The 17,727-nt window shown below is 42.0% G+C and overlaps 1 protein-coding gene across 2 annotated transcripts in view; it reads right to left on the bottom strand.

The window, feature by feature from the left end:
- The window catches only part of Pez (protein tyrosine phosphatase non-receptor pez), a 74,298-nt gene extending 56,983 nt beyond the window's left edge, over positions 1 to 17,315 (bottom strand). Inside the window, exons 1-2 of one of the 2 annotated variants that reach the window (XM_068354368.1) lie at positions 17,124 to 17,315; positions 12,270 to 12,397 (exon numbers count right to left, since the gene is read on the bottom strand). Coding sequence is in view for 1 of the 2 variants with exons in the window: in XM_068354361.1 (XP_068210462.1) it covers positions 12,311 to 12,316 (6 nt within the window). In the remaining variant the exon portion in view is untranslated. The remainder of the gene's footprint in view (positions 1 to 12,269; positions 12,398 to 17,123) is intronic. The other variant, XM_068354361.1, reaches the window with a different exon arrangement.
- Positions 17,316 to 17,727: the final 412 nt, after the last annotated feature.

The raw sequence follows: 17,727 nt of genomic DNA, 5'->3' as shown, positions 1-17,727 counted from the left end.
TCCTTTCCTCACTGTGCTATTTTTCCCTGTTGGGGCCTCTGGGCTTATAGCATCCTGCTTTTTTAACAAGGGTTGTAGCTTAGCATTTAACAATAATAATAATAGTCGTATCTATCTTGAGCTTTTAATTCAATACTTCTCCATTCATCATCTACTTCACGCTTCATTAACAAAATTAAAACAGATACTTCATATATAACTATAAAAAGACTGTTCAACATAAAAACATTAGCTGCAACTTTGAACTTTTGAAGTTCTACCGATTCATCTACCTGATTAGGAAGATAATTCCACAACTTGGTCACAGGTGGAATAAAACTTCTAGAATACTGTGTAGTATTGCGCCTCATGATGGAGAAGGCCTGACTATTGGAATTAACTGCATGCCTAGTATTATGAACAGGATGGACCTGTCCAGGAAAACCTGAATGTAAAGGATGATCAGAATTATGAAAAATCTCATGCAACATGCATAATGAACTAATTGAAACGACGGTGCCAAAGATTAATATCTAGATCAGGAATAAGAAATTAAATAGACCGTAAGTTCCTCTCCAACAAATTAAGTAGTGCGAGGTTGAATGTTATGTTGAATGGAGAGTTACTTGAGAAGGTGGATCAGTTTAAGTACTTGGGGTCTGTTGTTGCAGCAAATGGTGGAGTGGAAGCAGATGTACATCAGAGTGAATGAAGGATGCAAAGTGTTAGGGGCAGTGAAGATAGTGGTAAAGAATAGAGGGTTGGGCACGAATGTAAAGAGAGTTCTTTATGAGAAAGGGATTGTATCAACTGTGATGTATGGATCGGAGTTGTGGGGAATGAAAGTGACAGACAGAAATTGAATGTGTTTGAGATGAAGTGTCTAAGGAGTATGGCTGGTGTATCTCGAGTAGATAGGTTTAGGAACGAAGTATTGAGGGTGAGAACAGGTGTAAGAAATGAGCTAGCAGATAGAGTGGATATGAATGTGTTGAGGTGGTTTGGCCATGTTGAGAGAATGGAAAATGGCTGTCTGCTAAAGAGGGTGATGAATTCAAGAGTTGATGGGAGAAGTACAAGAGGAAGGCCAAGGTTTGGGTGGATGGATGAAGTGAAGAAATCTCTGGGTGATAGGAGGATAGATGTGAGAGAGGCAAGAGAGCGTGCTAAAAATAGGAATGAATGGCGAGCAACCGTGACGCAGTTCCGGTAGGCCCCGCTGCTTTTTCCGGTCACCTTGGATGACCACGAAGGTAGCAGCAGTATGGGAGTTAGCGTTATGAAGCTTCATCTGTGGTGGATAATGGGGGAGGGTGGGCTGTAGCACTCTAGCAGTACCAGCCGAACTCCGTTGAGTCCCTTGTCAGGCTTGGAGGAACGTAGAGAGGAAAGGTCCCCCTTTCATTTGTTTGATGTCAGCTACCCCCCAAAATAGAGAGAAGTGCCTTGGAATATGTATGTATGTAGATTGATCATCGAAAATCTTAAAAGACTTTCTCAATAAGCCAATCTTTTGTGCAATTGAAGAAGACACAAACCTAATGTGTTTCTCAAAACACTGTTACTGTTTTTAAAATATTATATCTTAATTGTTCATTATTTCTCATAAGGATTATTTATTTCCTTATTTCTTTTCCTTATTGGGCTATTTTTCTCTGTTGGAGCCCTTGGGCTTATAGCATTTTGCTTTCCCAACTAGGGTTGTAGCTTAGCTAGTAATAAAAATAATAATCTGGCACTGGCAAGCAGTACACATGAAACTTCTGGATGAGATGTAAGGAACAGGTCTATCATCCCTGAACCCCACAAAGCCAGGACTTTGTTGGTTATTTAAGGAACATTCGAAGCCAACCAAGTTTTCCTGCCCAGTTTGTCCGCAAGGATGTTTTTCTTGCCTTGATTGAATCGGGATGACAGGGTGATCGAATTGTCTTCTGCCCATCACAGTATTTCTACGAATAGTAGGCAGGATAGCTGTGAAAAGTACTTCCTTGTTTTTAGGTAGTAGGTTGGCTAAGGCACCAGCCACCTATTGAGATACTACTGCTAGAGTGTTATTGGGTCCTCTGACTTGCCAGATAGTACTACATTGGATCCCTCTCTCATTACAGATAATTTTTCCTTTGCCTACATATACTGTACACCGATTAGTCTGGCTCATTCTTTACACATTCTCCTCTTTCCTCATACATCTGACATCCCTTAGATAACAGAAAATTTCTTCTTCATTCAAGGGGTTAATCACTGCACTGTAATTGTTCAGTGACTACTCCTTTCTTGGTAAGGGTAGAAGTCTCTCTTTAGCTATGGTAAGCAGCTCTTCTAAGAGATTGACACTCCAAAATCAAACCATTATTCTCTAGTCTTGGGTAGTGCCAAGCCTCTGTACCATGGTCTTCCACTGTTTTGGATTAGAGTTCTCTTGCTTGAGGGTACACTCAGACACACTATTCTATGTTTGCTTATTTTCTTTCCTCAATAGGCTATAATCCTTGTTGGAACCCTTGGGCTTATAGCATCCTGCTTTTCCAACTAGGATTGTAGCTTAGCAAGTACTGTAATAATAATTTCATTGTGTTGTCACTCATCAACACCAGAGTGACCTGAAAGCTATTGGAAGTGCTTGAGAGCTAGAAAGGCTGCTCTCATCTCTAGGCATTGCCAGTCAAATTCAGACCACAGCAAGGAGGCCATGAGCTGCAACAGGTGAGCCTTCTACCCTTCTTTTGATGCATCCCTGAAAAGCATCAAATCAGATGGGGAGACAGAAGGATTATCCCCCTAAGAATGTTGGTATCTACTACACACCAACTCAGGTCTCTTCAGCTCCATTCTTACCAGAACCTGGTGGTCCGGAGGATCCCTGTGTTATGAAGAAAAGGATTTTAGTTGCCAATCAAGAGATCAAATGTGCAAATGACCGATAAACACCAATCGCTCCAGAGAGGTCAGATATCCCAACAGGCAAAGCAAAAGATGTGCTAGTAGCGAGTTACAAAAGAAAGGGACAGGCAACTTCCTTGAATTTTTCTATTCTTCTTTGGGATGGAAAAATCCTTGCCTTTCTGGGTGTCCATTCACATCCCGAGGTATAGGGCCTACCAGTTCCTATGTAGCTTGAAGAGGATTTCTCGAAATATGTTATTTTCATTAGTAAAATAAATTTTTGAATATACTTACCCGATAATCATGTAGCTGTCAACTCCGTTGCCCGACAGAATTCTACGGAAGGGATACGCCAGCGATCACTATACTAGAAGGGGGTGTACTCACCAGCGCCACCTGTGGCCAGGTACTGCAGTACTTCTTGTTGACACCACCTCAATTTTTCCTCGGTCCACTGGTTCTCTATGAGGAGGAAGGGTGGGTCAATTAAATCATGATTATCGGGTAAGTATATTCAAAAATTTATTTTACTAATGAAAATAACATTTTTCAATATTAAACTTACCCGATAATCATGTAGCTGATTCACACCCAGGGAGGTGGGTGAAAACCAGTGTACATGACTATAAGATAGCTAAGTATCCCGTATTTCATATAATCAGTTATTCAAAATAACAATGAAATAATAAGTACCTGGTAAGGAAGTCGACTTGAACCATTACTCTGCCTTTAATAAGTTCGTCTTCCTTACTGAGCGCAGCGTTCCTCTTAGGAGGCTGAACAACTCTAAGGTGCTGAAGTATACAGGGCTGCAACCCATACTAAAGGACCTCTACACAACCTCTAACCCAGGCGCTTCTCAAGAATGAATTGACCACCCGCCAAATCAAAAAGGATGCGGAAGGCTTCTTAGCCTACCGTAACAACCCAAAAAACAACAATAAAAGCATTCAAGAGAAAGGTTAAAAAAAAAGGTTATGGGATTAAGGGAATGTAGTGGCTGAGCCCTCACCTACTACTGCACTCGCTGCTACGAATGGTCCCAGGGTGTAGCAGTTCTCGTAAAGAGACTGGACATCTTTAAGATAAAATGATGCAAACACTGACTTGCTCCTCCAATAAGTTGCATCCATAATGCTCTGCAGAGAACGGTTCTGTTTAAAGGCCATCGAAGTGGCTACGGCTCTCACTTCGTGGGTCCTTACCTTCAGCAAAGCAAGGTCTTCATCCTTCATGTGAGAATGGGCTTCTCTAATCAGAAGCCTTATATAATACGAAACTGCGTTTTTGGACATAGGCATCGAAGGTTTCTTGATTGCACACCATAAGGCTTCTGATTGTCCTCGTATAGGTTTTGACCTATTAAGATAATATTTCAGAGCTCTGACAGGGCAAAGAACTCTTTCTAGCTCGTTACCCACCATGTTGGAAAGGCTAGGAATTTCAAACGATCTAGGCCAAGGACGTGAAGGAAGTTCATTCTTAGCTAAAAATCCGAGCTGTAAAGAACATGTTGCAGATTCGGATGTGAACCCAATGTTCTTGCTGAAGGCGTGAACCTCACTAACTCTTTTAGCTGTTGCAAGGCAGACGAGGAAAAGAGTCTTGAGAGTAAGGTCTTTGAAGGAAGCTGACTGGAGAGGTTCGAACCTAGGAGACATAAGGAACCTTAAGACTACGTCTAGATTCCAGCCTGGAGTGGATAAACGACGTTCTTTAGAAGTCTCGAAAGATTTAAGGATGTCTTGAAGGTCCTTGTTGGAAGAAAGGTCCAAACCTCTGTGGCGGAGAACTGAAGCCAACATACTTCTGTACCCTTTAATCGTAGGAGCCGAAAGGGATCTCTCATTCCTTAGATGTAATAGGAAGTCAGCTACTTGGGTTACAGAGGTATTGGTAGAGGAAACTGCATTGGCTCTGCACCAGCTTCGGAAGACTTCCCACTTGGATTGGTAGACTCTACGAGTGGATACCCTCCTTGCTCTGGCAATCGCTCTGGCTGCCTCCTTCGAAAAGCCTCTAGCTCTAGCGAATCTTTCGACAGTCTGAAGGCAGTCAGACGAAGAGCGTGGAGGTTTGGGTGTACCTTGTCTACGTGAGGTTGACGTAGAAGGTCCACTCTTAGAGGGAGAGTCCTGGGAACGTCGACCAGCCATTGTAGTACCTCTGTGAACCATTCTCTTGCAGGCCAAAGGGGAGCAACCAGCGTCAGCCGTGTCCCTTCGTGCGAGACGAACTTCTGAATGACTCTGTTGATGATCTTGAACGGCGGGAATGCATAAAGGTCGAGATGGGACCAATTCAGCAGAAAAGCATCCACGTGAACTGCTGCTGGGTCTGGAACTGGGGAACAGTACAAAGGAAGCCTCTTGGTCATGGAGGTGGCGAACAGATCTATCGTAGGCTGACCCCACAAGGTCCAAAGTCTGTTGCACACGCTCTTGTGAAGGGTCCATTCCGTGGGGATGACTTGATCTTTTCTGCTTAGGCGATCTGCTGAGACGTTCATGTTGCCCTGAATGAACCTCGTTACTAGAGTGAGATTTAGACTTCTTGACCAAATGAGGAGGTCCCTTGCTATCTCGTACAGCTTCCTCGAATGGGTCCCTCCCTGCTTGGAGATGTAAGCCAAGGCTGTGGTGTTGTCGGAGTTCACCTCCACCACCTTGCCTAGCAGGAAGGACTTGAAGTTCATTAAGGCCAGATGAACTGCCAGCAGCTCCTTGCAGTTGATGTGGAGCGTTTCCTGTTCCTTGTTCCATGTTCCCGAGCATTCCTGTCCGTTCAAGGTCGCGCCCCAGCCCGAGTCTGATGCGTCCGAGAAGAGATGAAGATTGGGGGTCTGAATCGCTAACGATAGACCCTCCTTGAGAAGGATGTTGGTCTTCCACCACAAGAGAGTGGTCTTCATCTCTTTGGTGACAGGAATAGAGACTGCTTCGAGCGTCAAATCCTTGTCCCAATGAGCTGCTAGATGGAATTGGAGAGGGCGGAGGTGGAGTCTCCCTAACTCGACGAACAGGGCTAACGATGACAGGGTCCCTGTTAGACTCATCCACTGTCTCACCGAGCAACTGTTCCTCTTCAGCATGCTCAGGATGCATTCTAAGGCTTGGCTTATCCTTGGGGCCGATGGAAAAGCCCGAAAAGCCTGACTCCGAATCTCCATTCCCAGGTAAACGATGGATTGGGAGGGAATGAGCTGGGACTTTTCTAAGTTGACTAATAGACCCAGTTCCTTGATCAAGTCCAAAGTCCAGTTGAGACTCTCCAGACAGCGACGACTCGTGGAGGCTCTTAACAGCCAGTCGTCTAAATAAAGGGAGGCTCTGATGTCCGATAAGTGGAGGAATTTTGCAATATTCCTCATCAGATGCGTAAACACCATAGGAGCTGTGCTTAGGCCAAAACACAGGGCTTGGAATTGGTACACAACCTTTCCAAAAACGAATCTCAGGAAAGGTTGGGAGTCTGGATGAATAGGAACGTGAAAGTAAGCGTCTTTCAGATCCAACGAGACCATCCAGTCCTCCTGCCTGACCGCTGCTAGGACCGACTTCGTCGTCTCCATAGTGAACGTCTGCTTGGTGACATAAGCATTGAGCGCGCTGACGTCCAGCACCGGTCTCCAACCTCCTGTCTTCTTGGCCACCAGAAAGAGACGGTTGTAGAAGCCCGGGGATTGATGGTCCCGGACTATAACCACTGCCTTCTTCTGTAACAGGAGCGACACCTCCTGGTGTAACGCTAGCCTCTTGTCCTTTTCCTTGTAGTTGGGAGAGAGGTTGATGGGAGAAGTGGTCAGAGGGGGTTTGCGGCAGAATGGTATCCTGTAACCCTCCCTTAGCCACTTGACAGACTGGGCGTCTGCACCTCTTCTTTCCCAAGCTTGCCAGAAGGTCTTGAGTCTGGCTCCTACTGCTGTCTGGAGAGGAGGAGGAGTCAGTGTTTGCCTTTTGAAGTCTTGGGACCTTTCCTAGACCTGCTCCTGGAAGAGTCTGGACGGGTACTTCCTCGGCTGGGGGCTCTGCCACGAAAGGGCGGAATAAACCTTGTAGCAGGAGTATCGGCCACTGGGGTGCGGTAAGTTCTGGGAACTGAGGGAGCAACCTTAGCCTTACGAGCTGAAGAGGCCACAAGGTCATGAGTGTCCTTCTGAATAAGGGCCGCAGACAAATCCTTGATAAGTCTTCGGGGAACAAGAACTTAGAAAGCGGAGCAAAAAGGAGTTGAGACCTTTGACAAGATGTGATGCCAGTAGAAAGAAAAGTGCAAAGTTGCTCCCTTTTCTTAAGTACTCCTGAAACAAACATTGATGCAAGCTCGCCGGACCCATCCCGAATTGCTTTATCCATGCAGGACATTATAAGCATGGCTGAGTCCTTGTCCGCAGGGGTGGTCTTCTTGCTCAAGGCCCCCAGGCACCAGTCGAGAAAATTGAAAATCTCAAAGGCACGAAATATACCCTTTAAGAAGTGGTCTAAGTCGGAAAAGGTCCAGCAGACCTTAGAGCGCCTCATCGCTGATCTACGAGGAGAGTCGACCAAACTTGAGAAGTCAGCCTGGGCAGAGGCAGGGACTCCCAAGCCTGGTTCCTCTCCTGTGGCATACCATACGCCCGCCTTAGAAGTCAGCTTAGTAGGTGGGAACATAAAGGAAGTCTTCCCTAGTTGCTGTTTGGACTGCAACCAATCCCCTAACATTCTTAAAGCTCTCTTAGAGGATCTAGCAAAGACGAGCTTAGTATAGGCCGACTTAACAGGTTGCATGCCCAGCGAAAACTCAGATGGAGGAGAGCGGGGGGTAGCAGAAACAAAATGGTCCGGGTATACCTCTCTGAAAAGAGCCAGGACCTTGCGAAAGTCAATGGAGTGAGGAGAAGACTTGGGTTCCTCCACGTCCGAAGAGGGATCATCTAGGTGCGCAGCTTCCTCCTCAGAAACCTCATCACCAGAGTGTTGCGAAGCGAGAGGTAACGTAACAGTGGTGTGCTGAACAGCAGAATCTTGACAAGCGGGTGCATAAACACTTGCGGTTTCATCCTCAAGTCTCTGTTGAAGAGGATGAGGGCTGGTAACGACAAAGTCAAGAGGTTGGGAAGAAGGAGGTTCTGCGGCGGTCTGAGGAGCAAGTGTGGAGAGAGGTGACTGAACTAAAACCTGAGGTTCAGGCTGCAAAGACTGGTCAAGAAGAGTAGAGGAAGGTAGGTGCATGCGTTGAGGTGGCTGACTTCTAGCATGAGCTTCCTGTCTCAAGAGTTGCGCTTGCTGCAAGGGTTGTGGATGCGCAGTAGCAGGTTCCTGTCTCACGAGTTGAGGTTCTTGAGGTGTGAGCTGCGAGAGTTGAGGTAGCGGCTGCGCAGAACGCAGTTCCTGTCTCACGAGTTGAGGTTCTTGAGGTGCTAGCCTCAAGAGTTGAGGCTCTCGCCTTGAGGAAAGTTGAGGTCGCTGCAGCGAGAGCTTAGGTGGCTGCCTCATGGATGGAAGAGGTTGTCGTACCTCAAGAGGTTGTTGCCTCGATGGTCTAACCGCAAGAGGAAGAGGAGGATGTAAGGCATAAGACTCCTGTTCCCATTGTTGAGGTTGTCTTAAGGAAGGTGGAGGTTGCTGCACAACGCTGGTAACAGGCAACTCCGAACGCGGTAAGGTAGCTTGAGGAACCTCAACTTCGTACGTCAGGCAGCCTGGACTGCGGTGAGGCGGAGCGCTCGCAGGAGGAGGTGTAACTTTCTCTGCCTGAAACTCACGCATTAAGACCGCAAGCTGCGACTGCATGGACTGCAGCAAAGTCATCTTGGGATCAACAGACGATAAGGTCTGTTGAGGCAAAGCCTTAACAGAAGATGAGGTCTGCTGAGGCATCGCCTTACCTCTCTTAGGAGGTGTGCAGTCACCTGATGACTGCGGAGAGTCAGAGCTAACCCAATGACTGCATCCAGGTTGTTGAACTCTTGAGGTCTGGACTTTACGTTTAAGAGGTCTTGAGACCTGAGTCCAGCGTTTTCTCCCCGATATTTCTTCTGCAGACGAGGAAAATAAGGGCTCAATCGTCTGCGGGTGGGAGTGACGGTCTCTGTAAGACACGCCCGCAACCACCGAGGATACTTCTGTGCGCCGATCAAGGCCTGCCGAACCCTTTTGCCCTTCGACATTGCTTCTCCCCTGGGCTTGGGAGCTTGCAAGAGGTCCCGGACTGGGAGGACGACTGGCACGCACAGAAGTACCCTCACGCACAACACTGACACTGACACTAGCATTCGGCACTGCACTGACACTAGCACTCGGCACCGCACTGGCACTACCACTTCCCACTGCACTTTTGACCTTAAGTTCCTTGACGTCCGCCAAGAGGAACTTGTGGTCACTCACTACCGATTCCACTTTGTCACCTAAAGCCTGAATGGCACGCAAAACATCAGACATATCAGGCTGAGCACAAATAGTAGGTTCGGGGGTAGCCACTACAGGGGGAGGAAAAGGTTGAGGATCATGAGGTGAGGAAAAAAGCGAAGAGCGAGCAGAACTCCTCCTAACTCTCTCTCTCTCTAACTTAGTGGTATATTTAAGGAATCGAACAAACTCAAGTTCCGAAAGTCCGGCGCATTCCTCACATCGATCTTCCAACTGACAGGCTATTTCCCTACAGTCGGAACAAGCGGTGTGAGGATCAACCGAGGCCTTCGGAATACGCCTATTACAAGACCTACATCGTCTATGGGGAGGGGCTTGAGAAATGTCGGACATCTTGAATCAAAGAGCTAGACAAGGGGGATTCCAAATAAAGCCAAAGATCGTTAACCATAAATCAAATCAAATAAAAGCTATCTAAGCTAATAGAAAAGTTTCCAGTATAGCGAAAGCTGAAATCTAAGAGCAATACTTCACCAAAAACCGTGAACAATACTCCAAAATTATAAGCGTATCCATGAACGTCTTGCCGGAAGCATGACAGAGGAAAAATTGAGGTGGTGTCAACAAGAAGTACTGCAGTACCTGGCCACAGGTGGCGCTGGTGAGTACACCCCCTTCTAGTATAGTGATCGCTGGCGTATCCCTTCCGTAGAATTCTGTCGGGCAACGGAGTTGACAGCTACATGATTATCGGGTAAGTTTAATATTGAAAATTAAACAAACCCCAGATCGAGACAAAAGGCAAGAAGTTTGTGTCAGTGTAGGAAAAAGGTCTTCACCGAGTCTGCTAGAATTAACAAATCGTCTAGATAACGATGGAGACGAATGTCATTGGCATAAGCCCAGGTTGATTCTAGGGTGAACACACTTGTGAATACCTGAGGGGCTGTGGACAGGCCAAAACACAGCCCCTGGAACTGGTATATCTTCTTGCGAAGGATGAATCCTAGGTACTTTCTTGATGCATGATGGATCAGGTTCTGGAAGTAAGCATCTTTGAGATCCAGTGTGATCTTGAAGTTCTTTGACAGCCTGTCTGACTGTTTTCACTGTGTCCATCTTGAAAGGAGTTTACAGAACAAACTCGTTCATAGCAGAGATTGATGACAGGTTTCCAGCCTCCAGAAACCTTCTCTACAAGAAAGTCTATTGTAGAAGCATGGGGATACATCGTGGATCTCTTGGAGAGCACTCTTCTCCAATATGGATAGGACTCCTGCCCGAAGGGCGAGAGCCTCCAATGATCCCTTCACAAAGGAACACAACATAACTGGATGTTGTGTCAAAGGAGGTTAAAGTATATGAAAGAGATGTGGTATCCCTATCACAGGACTGAGAATATCCAAGGTTTAGACCAAAGGGTTGTCTGAGGGTCAAACAGTCACCAGTCTTGCTCGACCACCCTCCAGAAGAGGCAGAACAAGTAGTCAGTGGGTATGGAACGATGAGCCAGAAAAAAAAAGGGAGGATTTCTTGGACCTCAAGGAAGACCTCAAAAGTGAAGAATCCCTTTTAGAATTTTTCTTCTGCCGGCTACTGTACCGATCCCACTGGGAGAATGATCACTTCCAACAATCTTTGCAAGGAGAGGCCTTTCCACATGAGTGTAGTCTGCATGCAAGGCAGAGGTTATGAGAATCACATTTCCAAGCTCACATAAACATGCCGCAAGTGCAGCCAATTATGTCAGGGCAAACTCGCATATTAGCAGTTCTCATAGATCAAGCACACCTGCAAATAGAAAGAATACAGTGAGTTTACGGCCAGGTAAATTAATGTGTTTACGGGGGAGCGAAACGACAAATCTTCACTCTACCAAGCCAAGGCCAAGACTGGCATAACGTATTGGGTAAGTGCGTGAGCGGGAAGGCCGGTCTACCGCCCTAACTAGCGGAGGGTCGTTAACACCTGGCATCAAAAGTTTATGGCTAGATTCCAGTTACGGCGGAACACTATATCCATAGTAAAGAGTGAAGGGTTTGTATGTGTGTAGGAACAATTCTATTTTATTCAAGCTTTAGTATCTAGCAAAAGGAGAAAAAAATTCCAGTCCAGCTTGAATTATTAGTTGATGTGTGACATGTAAGAAAACTCGTTGAAGTCAATCACCCAATTAGTTACTCTTGAACTGCTTACATACAAAAGAGCTGTAACCATCTGAGGGAGCTGGAATAACGGTTTGGGTTTGAATCGTTGCATAATCTTCTGGGGGACAGTCAAGCTTATCGGGAACGGATTTGAAGTCACATCTACGTACTGTGCCTTAAAAAGTGGACTTAATCATTGTAGTGTTAAGACTCAAAATTCTATCAACATTCAATATTTACTCTTTACAATAGCATCCCTAATACTGGCCCTTATTTCAAAAATTCTTGTAGTTTTCCTCATGCAAGTAAGAAGCTATGGTAAAGTGATCATTTCAACCCAGTGTACTTTGAATTTTTCAATTATATAGATATTTGCCATCACAGAAGCAATCACTGGTTAATACTTGAGGGTCAATTATACAGATAACACTACTATAAATAATTTCATTTCATAAAAACTTTATTATATTTCCCAAATCTACACAAACCCTGACCTGGACATAAGCAATTATAATGCTTAGATAACATGAGGTCATGACTTTACCTCTAAGTTTAGGCTTTTCTTTTTTGTTAACTGGGTCTTGGTAGGTTAGCAACAAATAGGGAGAGAACCCTGATCAAACAGGGAACAAGAACATGTAGCCATAAATGCAATACCTAATGAAAATTATAACCAAGTCCCCATTGCTTTAGTCTTGGCTTTTCACTTATTCTTACAAATAGAAGTAAAGTAGAAACCAGCATTTCCACATGTGGTAATAAATTAGCTAAATTTATTTGAGTTTGTGGATACTATACAACCTAATGAATATAAAAAATACAAAGCCAAAAATTGGCTAAAAAGACAAATGCCATGCTATAATGGACTTACATATAAGAGCAAAGGACATGAGGTAATTCCACTCACACATCAATACTATAAAAAAAGGTAAGACCACTAAACCACACCATCATGTAACGCTGGCATATAGGAGGTGCATCGTGTAGACTCCTAAATACATCTGGTAGAGACCTCACGTGCTAGGGGAAGCCATCCTGAAAGAAAAATGGATAGTGATTAAAGGTGCATTAATATCAATAACAACAAATTCCTTTTATTACTGTTTATTATTCAGCTAAGAAATAAATCTTGGGTTAATAATACAACTATAGTAAGAATTCAAGGTTACTCAGCAATTATGAATACTGTACCTAAATAAAGTCAACAATTTAAATGATTTATAGCATGTAAAACCAGTCCCTTCGAAGTGAACCTTTAATTTTACTAATGAACACTCATTACAGAAGGAGCTCAATCTGTAAAGTTGTGAAGTGGATACAATATGGAAAATTAATCTTTCTATAACAAAAATAATTTTTTTCTCTAACCTTGACATATTTTATTATTATATCATTATTCAACTTTAGACTAGCCACGCAATGCCACAGGCTGTGGAGAACCTTTGCCCCGCTTTTTTAACCAACTGTGAGCTTCCAAATATTTATCCACAAGTTCCCGGATGTTGTTCTACAACGGCCATTTTTACCCCCTCCTCCTTCAGTTTCAGCTTGACCACCATCACAATAAGCCGTCTCCAAGAGGGAAGTACAACCTATTTCGAAATTTAGTGTAATTTAATCTACATCGGCAATTATGATGAAAACGCTCTCCGTTCAGCGTATAGCTATTGTTGCCTATGTAAAAGTAACTAAAAACATCCCCGAAATAGAGACCCACAGGGCTGGCGTGCACAGCACACTCATGTACAGCTTGCCAGAACATAGGAGCAGTGAGATTGTGTTTATCTGCGAGCGAAGCGAGCCATGGCAAAGTAAAAACCATTAGAAGGACATGAAGTGAATCATAGTGAATAGTGATACAGTGCTATAATTTTCAACAACTTATATGAACCATATATTTCTTCAACTAGTTAATTTGAGTTTAATTTGCATTTTTGACCATTATTATTGCTTCAAATCACTAGTTCTGGGCATTTCCCCCACCCAAAAAATAAACGGCTTCCCCAATATTTGTCTTTATCTGAGGGGGTCCTAAAACACATGAACGGGTGGTTTTCTCCAATAATCATGGTCAGAAATACATAAATCACAAGATAGCAATAACCATAGTCAGAAATGCATAAATCACAATATAGCGAGTAGGAAAAATATATGGTTCGTATATTTGGCTTGAAAATTAAGTTTCATATATTTAACAAAATCTGGTTTACTGCTTCTTTAATTGCACAAAAAAAATTTGCATAGAGATATTTTCATTCTACCATGTCCTGTATTATTTTCCTCGCTGATGTTCAGCTGCTGACTCTAAAGCTTAATTTGTTTGACAGAAATTTGTGCTCTAATAAATTCCTTATTCCTGATCTGAATATTAATCTATGGCACCGTTGCTCAGTTAGCTTGGTGCATATGGCATAAGATTTGTCATAATTCTGACCATCCTTTGCATTCAGATCTTCTCAAACTTTAACGATCTTGTAAACAACAGTCTTGCCTTCTCCATCAAGAAATTCAATAGTGTACAGTAGTACAAAGTGTTCCAATAGTTTTATTCATGCTGTGACTGAGTTGTACAATGACTAAAATTATCTTAAAATATTAAAAATTATTTCTTGTTCTTCATATGGTTTATTTGTTATTTCTCTTTTTCCTTTCCCCAATGCTTTTATTGTTGGCACTCTTGGGTTTGTAGCATCCAGCTTTTCCAACTAGGGTTGATACTTGGCTAGTAATAAACTAGTCAGATCAAGCTGAAAAATTAAAAGGCATTACATTTACCAATCTCCAAAGGTTACAGCATCGGCTCTTTGGACTTTTTACTTTATGGGCTGTTTTTCCGGTCCTGTTACAGACAGAAAAGTCCTGAAGGTTTATCCTGCAGGAGGTCATATACATTCCTAAGTATTTACTCCAGAGTATCATACAGCGTAATCTGTGTTAACCCTTTTACCCCCAGGCTATTTGGAAATTTTTTTCCCAGCACATTTAGCAGTACAGTATATTTTTTTCAAATTGCTCTAACAGCCTTAATTTTTGTCATAGAGAGGTCAGGTTGGTCTCATTCTCTTGGAAAATGTCTGAATTTTCTCACAAAATTATCAAAAATATGAAAAAAAAAAATTTATAGCATTTTGTTTGCAAGGACGTACCGGTACGTCCATGGGGGTAAAGGGATGGCTTTTGTGAAACGTACCAGTACGTCCTTTTGGGGTAAAAGGGTTAATTGTCGAATACACATTGCTTGATTTAGCTCATGATACTTTAAACACAAATCTCACAAACATATACCAAATGAATTGATTGGCTATGAAGTTTCATATAATTTAACCTATGATAATCTATCTTTGACTTGATTATAGTATTTACCATTAACCAACAAGGAGTGTTTCCTCAAGATTTTTAGCTATTCAACCTCTATTATTATTATTATTATTAGTGCAAGCTAAGCTATAACCTTAATTGGAAAAACATGATGCTATGTGCCCAAGGGCTCCAACCGGGTAAAATAGCCTAAAGAGGAAAGGAAACATGAAAAAAAAAAGAGAAGTAATAAACAATCAAAATAAAATATACAAAGAACAGTAATAGCATTAAATTGTTTAATTATACAGTAGTTACAGTAGGAAAAAGCTTTTCTACTAGAGAAAAAAAAAAAAAAAAAAAAAAAAAAAAAAAAAAAAAAAAAAAAAAAAAAAAAAAAAAAAAAAAAAAAAAAAAACAGGTTTTCCTATAGAAAAACGTCTGTTTTCTTAGAAAATTACATTAGCTTTCACATCAAATAAAAACTCAATTATTTAAGAAATAATAATCAATGGGGTTAGCATCCGGAGCTTAGCATGTACCGTTTGCAAGTACATGGGAGTTTTTTTATTTATCTGTGAGCGAAGCTAGTGCACAGCGGAGAGAAACCATATCCACATTCTTAGATGGTCTAACGGGTTTTTGGTTTAATTGCTATTGAAGTGAAGGTCAAATTCTGTGAAAGCACATTATTTACAACAGGAAAAACTATTTTTTTATTCAAAACGTTGTTTTGTCCGTAACTATAATTTTACCCATTAAAGTAAATCTTTCTTATGTAAACTATAAAAACTTGAAAAAAAAAAAGACAGGAGAGCAGAAAATAAGATAGAGCAGCCTGTGCAAGTATACACACAAGCAAAAAAAACTAACCCAAGACAGTGGAAGGCTATGGGACTACCCAATGGTTTGATTTTGGAGCGTCCTTCTCCTAGAAGAGCTGCATACCATAGCTCAAGACTCTCTTCTCCCCTTACCAAGAGGAGAGTAGCCACATTGCAGTAGTTAACCCCTAAGTGAAGAAGAATAGTTTGGTAATCTCACTGTTGTCACGTATATGAGGACAGAGGAGAATGTGGAAAGAATAAGCCAGACTATTCGGTGTGTGTAGGCAAAGACGAAATGAGCCGTAACCAGAGATAAAGATCCAATGAAGTACAATCTGGCCAATCATCAGACCCAATACCTCTGGCCATAGTATCTCAATGTATGGCTGGTGCCCTGGCCAACCTACTAACTATTTGGGTCCTTTCATGTTACTTCATAAAGAGGTGTTACTATCATGAAATTAAGTATTCCATTTAACAAAAATAAGTAGCAACACTTGGCTAAAATTAGATAACATATATTGTTCCTTACATAATAAATAGCCTAAATTACTGAGGGAATACAGTGATGTTAAGTTTTGCAAGGCACTACCACTTTAACCATCACAATTTTCCCCATAGACCATTTCATAAATACTAAGATATTCAACAGTAAGAACATAGAGTCCTGTAACACTACCCGACAGTCTGTTGTCTAGTTTAGGCTACTATTAGATGGTATGGAAAAGAAAGAAGAAAAAGGAACAAAAATAAATGAAAATAACGAGAGATGTTAAGGTCAAGTGGAAGAGTCCAAAATATGTTGGAAATACCAAAATACTTTTACATGATTATTAGCCTAGCCTCTTCCGACCTAGGTATGATTTACCATTGATTTTAGATTGCAGCAGTATGACAGTAAACAAAGTTCTGATTTATTAAAGTTCCAGTCAGGACAAAAAATTTTTTAAATAAAAAATGCTTTAATTTTCAGGAATACTCCCGTTTTCTTCGAAAATGACAGCTGTTTTCTTCGAAAATGACAGCTATTTTTGGAGTTAATAAATACTCAGTATGATATACTATTATATGAACTTGGGGTTTAGGGTGAGGAAAATATACTGGGGAAAACAAATGGTTAAACAAACCTTTTTTTATATATATTATTTTCTGGGACACATGATAAATCCATGGAAAATTTGAACCTATATTGGAGAACAAGACATAAAAAAAATTTAAACTTGAATGACCTAACCTGATTTAGGTATGCTTCGACATTCTGGTCTTTTGTTTTGACAAATGAAGTCTAAGACACCCACAAAACCCTTAGAAGATACAAATGAGCAAAAAATGGGATACTAGGCCTAGACGCAACAGTCACGTAGGTAAACACCAGCCTAACGATGTAACTGTAAAACTTCAGGAAACTAAAATGACCCAGGGCAGGTGTTTTTAGGGTACACGATTGCCAGAATTCCATGCCAGGTGTAAATTACACCTGTCCCAACCGTCATCCAGGGATCTGCATGGTTAAAAAATCTACAATAACACCTAAACATTTACGAACTTACGTCTAGGCCTACGTTGAACTACATACGGGTCATTCACAAAGTTCCACCAAAAAAAAAATATAAATTCTTCGAACAAACAGTTTTTACCTCACTGCTATTAGAAGAGGTGCGAATGCTTTTCACTCAGTCGGTCACTATTTAATATATTGTCCATTTAATCCATTGCTTCTTGAGAACAAATATTAAAAGTGGGCGAAAAGTGTGACAAGATAACTAAGGGAAGCGTTGGCCACACGTCTACATTCCACAAGGTTTGAGCAACAACTAACTTCTACATTCTTCCAGGGTTGCCATTTCTGATATTGAATACGTGCTGCACGATCTTCCAAACGCGCCAGAAAAAAACGCTAAATTCTTTCGTTATTCATCATCAGCATTATTGTTATTATTATTATTTTTATTGTTGTTATTATTGTTATTATTATTGTTATTATCGTTATTATTATTGTCACCATCATCATCATCACATTATTAGTAGTAGTAGTAGTAGTAGTAGTAGTAGTAGTAGTAGTTTGTTGTGTAGTTAGAAAAGTGTATGGTAGAGTACTGATTAATAGGATTAAAGATAAAACAGAGAATGCAATCTTAGAAGCACAGGGTGGTTTTAGAAGAGGCAGGGGTACTATGAATCAGATTTTTACAGTTAGACAGATATGCGATAAATATTTAGCAAAAGGTAAGGAGGTGTATG

This window comes from Palaemon carinicauda, chromosome 2, assembly GCF_036898095.1.
Source record: "Palaemon carinicauda isolate YSFRI2023 chromosome 2, ASM3689809v2, whole genome shotgun sequence".
Taxonomy (NCBI): domain Eukaryota; kingdom Metazoa; phylum Arthropoda; class Malacostraca; order Decapoda; family Palaemonidae; genus Palaemon; species Palaemon carinicauda.
The sequence above is the reverse complement of the archived record's forward strand: the minus strand, read 5'-3'. Positions and strand labels throughout refer to the sequence as shown.